Source organism: Lipotes vexillifer, unplaced genomic scaffold (genome assembly GCF_000442215.2).
Source record: "Lipotes vexillifer unplaced genomic scaffold, Lipotes_vexillifer_v1.1 scaffold241, whole genome shotgun sequence".
Taxonomy (NCBI): Eukaryota; Metazoa; Chordata; class Mammalia; order Artiodactyla; family Lipotidae; genus Lipotes; species Lipotes vexillifer.
The window spans coordinates 2512065-2521470 of NW_006784922.1; the positions used below are offsets into that span (position 1 = coordinate 2512065).

General features: G+C 39.1%; 1 protein-coding gene across 1 annotated transcript in view; it reads left to right on the top strand.

Moving 5' to 3' along the window:
• LOC103088378 (survival motor neuron protein) overlaps window positions 1-9406 on the top strand; it is a 31675-nt gene that overhangs the window by 20612 nt on the left and 1657 nt on the right. Inside the window, exon 7 of the mRNA XM_007457064.1 lies at window positions 103-213. Within this exon, the coding sequence (XP_007457126.1) occupies window positions 103-213 (111 nt within the window). The remainder of the gene's footprint in view (window positions 1-102; window positions 214-9406) is intronic.

Consider the following 9406-nt stretch of genomic DNA (forward strand, 5'->3'; position numbering starts at 1 on the left):
GGGAAAGATACAACTAACATCCAGCATTCTGTACATAAAATAGGTTTCCAGACCTTATGTTTTTGTCTACTGATTTTAAAGTGTATCTTTCTCCATTTCCAGATAATTCCCCCACCACCTCCTATATGTCCAGATTCTCTGGATGATGCTGATGCTTTGGGAAGTATGTTAATCTCTTGGTACATGAGTGGTTATCATACTGGTTACTATATGGTAAGTGATCACTCAGCATCGTTCCTGACAGTCACTTTGTGGTTTCGTGACTTTGTTTCGTTTGTGACTAAAAAGTGGTTTCTTATGTTATTAGGTAGATCCTAAGAGTTGAAAACTATAGGCAGGTTCAGTTCCAGACCACTGCAATGAAGTGAGTGTCACAATTAAGCAAGTCATGAATTTTTTGGTTTCCTAGTACATATAAACGTTATGTTTACACTATACTGTATTCTACTATGTATGTAATAGCATTATGTCTTAAAAGCAGTGTACATACCTTAATTTTAAAATATTTTATTGCTGAGAAAAGCTAGCTACTATCTGACAACACAGGGTTGCCCCAGCCTTCAATTTGTGCAGAATACAGTATCTGCAAAGTACAATAAAGCAAGGTATGTCTGTACCTTACAGTTTTAAACAATACAGCTATCTAAGGCTAAAATTACTCTTGTATTGTCCCCACTAAGTATAGTTGTAGTGCATTTAAAAATCTTTCATATTATTAGGTTATTTTTATTACAGTTGGCCCTCTGTAGCCATGGGTTCTGCATCCATGTATTCAACCAACTGTGAATGTTTGAAGAAAAAAAATTCCAGAAAGTTCCAAAAAAGCAAAACTTGAATTTACTGCATGCTGACAACTATTTACATAGCATTAGATATTATAAGTAACCTAGAGATGATTTAAAGTGTATGAGAGGATGTGCATAGGTTACATGCAAGTACTGTGCCATTTTATATAAGGGACTGGAGCATCCGCAGATTTTGGTGTTCAGTGGCAGGGCAGGATGGGGGTGTATCCTGGAACTCATCCCCCCACCGTGGCTATCAAGGGACGAATGTGTACATTTTTTAATTTAATGAAACTTTTTCTAAATTATTTTCCAATCTCATTAGTCTTTCTGTTTTGATTTGAAATAAAATGGGTTGTAGGAGAGGGAAAAGGGAAGGATAATACCCCCCACTACCCCATCCCACCCCCAAATAAAAGGAAAAGAAAGACAAAAAAATAAGTTATTTTTGTGCACAGTGAAAGTCTGGTGTGATAAATGCCAAACTGGACCTTAGGGACTGAGGCTCCAAACTTCTCATTTTATGCATCTATCTGTTGCAGACATGTTCTATTGTAATTTAGCAGGAAATTTTAAAGTTTTTAAAAAGTGAAACTAATATGGCATGCTAAGATTATGATGTGATACTTGAATTTTTTTTTCTTTTTTTTTTTTTTTTTTGCGGTACGTGGGCCTCTCACTGTTGTGGCCTCTCCCGTTGCGGAGCACAGGCTCCGGATGCGCAGGCTCAGCGGCCATGGCTCATGGGCCCAGCCGCTCCACAGCATGTGGGATCTTCCCAGACCGGGACACAAACCCATGTCCCCTGCATCGGCAGGCGGACTCTCAACCACTGCGCCACCAGGGAAGCCGGATACTTGAATTTTTAGTTAACTAATATATAGAAGAAACAGCTGACTTGAAGATGTAATTTTATAAGTATATAATCTGTACATTCCTCCACCAATATTCTTACTTTAAAGCTACTCTTCAGTTATTGTATAACCCTGATATGTTTGTACGGTATGATGAAGTTGCCCTTTTAATGACCGAAATGATAATGGAAACTAAATTAATAGTTCGTCATGTGTTTTGAGACCAGTCATCTGATAACTTTCTAAGCTTCCCCCTTCTGTACTTCAAATTTCTCTGCATGTTTTCTGTACATTATGAAATATAGTTGTTTCTCAGTATCTGCAGGCGATTGGCTCCAGGATCCCTGCAGGTACCAATATCCAGGGATGCTCACGTCCCTTATAGAAAATGGCATACTACTTGCATATAACCTACACACATCCTCCTGCGTACTTTGAATCATCTTTAGATTACTTATAATACCTAATACAATGTAAATGATATGTAGGTAGTTGCTGGTATGTAGCAAATTAAAGTTTTGCTTTTTGGAACTTTCTGGAATTCCTTTTTTCTAATATTTTTGATCTGCAGTTGGTTGAATCTGCAGATGTGGAATCTGTGGATACAGAAGGCCAACTGTATTTTGAAAAATAATTATATATAAAGTATTGGCATAAGTTATGTTTATTTATTATTATTTTTTTGTGTGTGTGGTACGCGGGCCTCTCACTGTTGTGGCCTCTCCTGTTGCGGAGCACAGGCTCCGGACGCGCAGGCCCAGCGGCCATGGCTCACGGGCCTAGCCGCTCTGCGGCATGTGGGATCTTCCCGGACCGGGGCACAAACCCGTGTCCCCTGCATCGGCAGGCGGAGTCTCAACCACTGCGCCACCAGGGAAGCCCAAGTTATGTTTATTTTTAAATTTTTTGGACAGGAAAGATAGAGGGGGCAAAATTCATCCATAGTTCTAGTACCCAGATGTACCATATTTTGCCTTGTTTTCAGGTTCATATTACGCAAAGGTTCATGGCTTTGTTTGGTTGTTGTTAGTGTAAACTTTTTATTGAAATATGCAAGCAGAAGAGTACACATATTAGAAGTCCACAGATAGATGAATTTTCACAAAGTGATCACATTTGTGTAATCAGCGCTAATATCAAGAAAAAGACCACAGTCCTAAAGTTTCCTTTTATCCCCTTCTAGTCATTACCAATCCCTTTCCTAAGGGTAACCCTTTTCCTGACGTATAATGTCATCAAATTTTTTAATCTTGTGAATAGAATCACACATATACTCCTTTATGGCTCGCTTATTTTGCTCAGCACTTTGTGAGATTAATCTACATTGTTGTGTGTGGTTGTAGCTGTATTTCATTCCATTGTATATATAAACCATAATCTGTTTATTCATCTTAACTGTTGTTGGACGTTTGGTTTGTTTCCAATTTGGGGCTATTAAATATTTTTAATAATTAAGCTTTATTAAGATACAATTTACATGGTATACAGGTCACCCATTTAAAGTGCACAGGTCAATGGTTTTAGTTTTTATTATTTTCACAATTATGTAGCCATCACTATAATCAATTTTATTTCATTTCATTTCATTTTGTTTCATTTTGTTTTTGGTCACACTGCACAGCGTGTGAGATCTTAGTTCCCTGACCAGGGATTGAACCTGCACCCCCTGCATTGGAAGTGCAGAGTCTTAACCACTGGACCGCCAGGGAAGTCCCTACAATCAACTTTAGAATAATTTCATTATCTACCCCCCAACCCCAAGAAAATCACATACCCTCATTTTCCCCAACCTGCCAGCAGTAGGCAGTGACTAAACTACTTTCTATCTTCTTTTGGATTTTCCTATTCTAGACATTTTGAATAAATAGAATCCTACTGTATGTGATCTTTTGTGTGTATCCTTTTTCACTCAGCCTAATGTTTTCTAGATCCATCTGTGTTGTAGCATGTATCTGTACTTCATTTTTTATTGCCGAATAATACTCTGTTGTGTATACCACATTTTATCCATTTGGGTTGTTTCCACTTTTTGGCTGTAATGAATAATGCTGCTATGTACATTCGTGTACAAGTTTTTGTGAGGATGTACGTTTTCATTTCTCTTGGGTATATACCTAGGAGTGGAATTGCTGGATCACATGGTATGTGAAGGTTCAGCTTTGGTAGGTAACTAAACCAGAATACAAGTGTGTTGTTGTTGTTTTAATAATTTCAGACTTACAGAAAAGTTGCAAAAATAGTACAAGAATTTCCATGTGTAGGTTCCCCAAATGTCAACTTTTTACCCCTTTAGGTTTCTCATTCATTTCATTTTTCCTTCTCCCTCCTCTCTCTTTCTCTGTATCTATCTATATTTTCCCCCCCAAAGCTATTCAGAATCAGTTGCAGATACAGTGCCCCTAGCATTTAAATATGCTATGTATTTCCTGAAAGCAAGAACATTTCTTTTGTATAATCACCATATAGTTAGCAAATCAGGAACTTAAATCGATTAATACTGATACTATGATCTTATCTACTGGCCTTATTCAAATTTTGCCAGTTGTCTTATGAGTGTCCTTTACAACAAAAGAAAGTTGCTTTTTAATCTAGAATTCAGTCCAGGGCCACGTGTTACCTTTTGTTGTCATATCTCTTTAGTCTTACATGACTGACATTTACCGTTTTTTTTTTTCGTTTTTTTTTTTTTGGCGGTATGTGGGCCCCTCACTGCTGTGGCCTCCTGCTGCAGAGCACAGGCTCCGGACGCGCAGGCCCAGCGGCCATGGCCTATGGGCGCAGCCGCTCCACGGCATGTGGGATCCTCCCGGACAGGGGCACGAACCTGCGTCCCCTGCATTGGCAGGCAGACCCTCAACCACTGCACCACCAGAGAAGCCCAATGACTGACTTTTTAAATATAGTTTTCTCCTCATACCATTTACATTGTTTTATATCCTTTAAAAATATATATTTGTTAATTACAAGTGATAAACATAAAGCCTTGTAAAATTTTCAAAAATTAAAGGTGAGACAAAAATCCTGTTGGTGACGAAAGCCATGCCCATAAATTGGGGGACTGAGATTGACATATGCACACTACTATATATAAAATAGATAACTAATAAGAACCTACTATATAGCACAGGGAATTCTTATTCAGTACTCTGTAATGACCTATATAGGAATAGAATCTAAAAAAGAGTGGATATATGTATATGTATAACTGATTCACTTTGCTCTAGAGCAGAAACTAACACAATAAATAAAAATTAATTTCAAAAAAAAGAAAGCCAGGCCCAGTTTCTACCCTTCTCCAGAGGTCACCACTGATATTAGTTTGCCGTATAGCCTACCAAAATCTCTTTCTCTGTGTTCAGGTATATATGAGTGCTCATAAGAAATGTATTGTTTTTATGTTCATCTTTCTATATATAAAGACATTCTGTACGAGTTTAGTTCAGGATTTCCCTGCCAGTCCAGTGGTTAGGACTCCGTGCTGCCACTGCAGGGGTCACAGGTTCGATCCCTGGTTAGCAAACTAAGATCCCGCATGCCACGTTGTGCAGCCAAAAAAAAAAAATGAAGTTGGCTTTTCTTACTCGTCATTCTGTTGGTGACCAATTTCACTAAATTTACTGACCATTTACTTCAACTGTATTCTTTCTAACTTCCCTGGTGATCACATCATTTCTGTCCTCCGGTTCGTGGACAAACTTCTTCAAAAAATTATCTCTAGGGGCTTCCCTGGTGGCACAGTGGTTGAGAGTCCGCCTGCCGATGCAGGGGACATGGGTTCGTGCCCCGGTCTGGTAAGATCCCACATGCCGTGGAGCGGCTGGGCCCGTGAGCCATGGCCACTGAGCCTGCGTGTCCGGAGCCTGTGCTCCGCAACGGGAGAGGCCACAACAGTGAGAGGCCCGTGTACCACAAAAAAAAAAGAAAAAAAAAATATCTCTAGTTGTCCTCTTTACTTCCTTATCTCACATTCTCTTCAGGCCTGTCAGGTAGACTTCTGTCTTTCCTACTGTATTGAGATTTTTTTGTTTTTAAAGATTTTTTTAAATTAATTAATGAATTTATTTTTGGCTGTGATGGGTCTTCGTTGCTGCGTGTGGGCTTTCTCTAGTTGCAGTGAGCGGGGGCTACTCTTCGTTGTGGTGCATGGGCTTCCCATTGCGGTGGCTTCTCTTGTTGCAGGCTCTAGGCATGCGGGCTTCAGTAGTTGTGGCGTGCGGGCTTAGTTGCTCCACAGCATGTGGGATCTTCCCAGACCAGGGCTCGAACCCATGTCCCCTTCACTGGCAGGTGGATTCTTAACCACTGTGCCACCAGGGAAGCCCTGTATTGAGATTTTACCTCCAGATTGCTGACTCAGTGGTCAGTTCTTTGCTTTATGTCTCTTACCTCTCAGCAACATTTTAATATATTTGACTACACTTTTGAAAGACTTTTTTCTCCTGCCTTCGGTAACACGTTTTAATCTACTAGTCTTATACCTTCTTCCTTGGCTGCTCCTTTTAGACTCCTTTAACAGCTTTTCCTCCTCTACCCAATATCTGTGTGGGATTCCTTATGCCCAACCCATAGCCCCCTTCTCTTCTCTAACTATAAACTCTCACTAGGTGACCTCATCTGCTCTAGGACTTAAAATGGCATGTCTGTACTGGAAGTTCTCAGATGTCTAGCTCTGAATTTGAGACTTGTTTATCCAACTGCCTGTTTTCCCTCACCACATGGATGTCTGTTAGGTACATCTCAAACCAAATGTAGCCAAAACTGAACTCTTAGTGTTATTTCATACACCTCTATTCCCACAGCCTTTCCATCTCAGTAAGCAGTAACATTGATGCACTAGCAACACCAGTTTCTCAAGCCACAAATGTGGAGTTAGCGTTGATTGATTCCTCACTTTCCTTCACTTTTTATAACCAATTTTTAAGAAAGTTCTGTTGACTATTTCCATACAGATCCTGAATCAGTGCGCTTTGATTTCTCTCCACTAATACCCATTCAAGATACTATCATCTCTTTTTTTAACCGAGATACATTGGCCAAAAGTTCGTTCAGGTCCCCATTTCTTTTAATTGCATGGATGTACCATGTTGTGCTTATCCATTCATCAGTTGATGGACATTTGGGTTGTCTCATCTTTTTGGCTACAGTGAATAATTCTGTTATCACCATTTGTGTATAAAATTTTGTATGGACGTATGTTTTCAGTTTTCTTGGGTATATATTTAGGCGTAGAATTGCTGGCTCAAAAGATTGCTGTAGCGGAACCATGGTCAGGGAGCTAAGATCCCACATGTCTCTCGGCCAAAAAACCAAAACATAAAACAGAAGCAATATTGTAACAAATTCAATAAAGACTTTAAAAAAAGATACACATTAAAAAAAAAGTCTTTAAAGAATAAATAAGTAAATAAATAAAGTGACTGCACCATTTTATTATAACCACCAACGATGTGTGAGAGTTCCTATTTCTCCACATCGTCACCAACACTTACTATTGTCTCCTTGTTTGATTATAGCCATCCTAGTGGGTATGAAGTGATATGTTATTATGGTTTTGATTTGCACTTCCCTAATGACTAAATGATGTTGAGCATCTTTTCATGTGCTTGTTGGCCATTTATATATCTTTTTTGGAGAACTGTCTATTCACATCCTTTGCCTATTTTTTAAATAGGTTGTTTGTCTTTTTGTTGATGAGTTGTAATAGCTCTTTATATATTCTGGATAAGACATCATTATCTCTTACCTTACTGCAGCAGATCCCAAGTATTCTTTTTGCTTATGAAATTTCATGTCCCATCCTGCCAAATCCATTCTGAATACAGCAGCTAGAGTGATATTTTATTTTTTCAAATATTTATTTATTTATTTGCATGGGGGTCTTAGTTGCACCATGTGAGATCTTTAGTTGCACCATGCAGACTTCTTAGTTGTGGCATGTGGATTCTTAATTGCAGCATGCATGCAGGATCTAGTTCCCCAACCAGGGATCAAACCCGGGCATTGGGTGCATAGAGTCTTACCCATTGGACCACCAGGGAAGTTCCTCCACACTCTTCTTTTTTTTTTTTTTTTTTTTTTCCGGTACGCGGGCCTCTCACTGCTGTGGCCTCTCCCATTGCGGAGCACAGGCTCCGGACGTGCAGGCTCAGTGGCCATGCCTCATGGGCCCAGCCCCTCCGCGGCATGTGGGATCCTCCCAGACCGGGGCACGAACCCGTGTCCCCTGCATCGGCAGGCGGACTCTCAACCACTGCGCCACCAGGGAAGCCCCACACTCTTCTTACTCAGTAGACTCCTGCAACACTGGCCTCTTTTCTTGCTCATGTCCAGATTTATACCTTCTTCTGGGCCTTTGCACTCGTTATTCTTTAGTCTGGAAAGCTGTTACCCTGTATTTCACTTGTCTGGCTTGTTACTCAGATCTCAACTGAAATTTCATCTTCCTGATTAAGCTATAAGTGATCCGCCCTCATTCTCTATTATGTCACCCCACTTAGATTCTCTGTGTGGCATTTATCATTCTTGGTATGATTTTCTTTACCTGTTTATCTGTCTCCTTCCAGTAGAATGTTGAGCTCCACGGGAGCAGGGACCTTGTCTGTCTTATAACCTTGGATCTTTAGCATCTAGAATAGTGCCTGGTTCATAGTAAGTCTGTTTCAGAATAAGTTCATCATTGGTAAATGTTGAACATTAGCAAGTTTTTCCTCTGGTAGTTAGATAACCATTCTTATATATAAAGCTTCTTGCAGATTATTTCCTTATGACATCTGGAAGTATCATTATTGGGTCAAAAAGTATAAACATTTTAGTTTAGTTTTTAAACATTTTAGTAGCTTTTGATACTGTTGACTGCCTTTCCACAATTCTTTCCATGTGTATTGCCACTGGCACAACTTAAAAATGTTTGTTTTACCACAGCCTTAAATAGTTATACACCTTATTGCTTTCTTCTTTGATAAGTCTAGCAGCAGTTAAAAAATATGAATGTTCTAATGTGTCAGAATGTATTTGATTTGAAGGATGACCTGGATGAAAATTAAAGTTGGTTAATTGTACTCATAAACATTCATATTTCACATACTTGATTGTACTGTTATTAAAACCTAGCAGATTTTCAACAGACTTTGAACTCTGGTCCTAACCAACAAAATGCAGATGTTTCTGTTTCTTTTGTGAGTTCAACCAGCAGTTCCTAGGAAAGCAGCCTTGTCCAGTATATTTGCCACAAATTCAGGGCTAAGCTATGATTAACTAGTTCCAGAGAAATGATCTTTACTTTTTGCAGTATTATTTGTGTATCTGCATAAGTTAAAATATAAACCTATGTTCATATTCAGAAGTGTAAACAAATTGCCATTTCCTAGATCTTGCATTTTTGTCTCTTGGAAATTTTTACCATTAAAAAGAAGCAGCTACTGTTCATTGTCATGTTTTCCAATAGCTTATGTGTGTTTTAGAGAGCGTTGCCTTCAGGTAGCAATTCTTAGCCATTGCTCCACAGAAGCATACATGATTGACAACTTTTCCATTACCAACCTGTTCCCGTAAGAGCAGCCAGACAGGATTTGGGTCTAGCTCTTAACCTATACATTTTTCTTTTTCTAGAAATCCTAGCAGAATGCAGATGAATGAGAGTAATGTTATTGAAATAATATAGCACAGGCTCTAACTTTGGTACTTATTAGTAACAAATCCCCTTTAATATATCTTGTGGCCTCAAAGATATAGATTAATAGTGAAGTCGAAAGCTAGTATATATGTAGG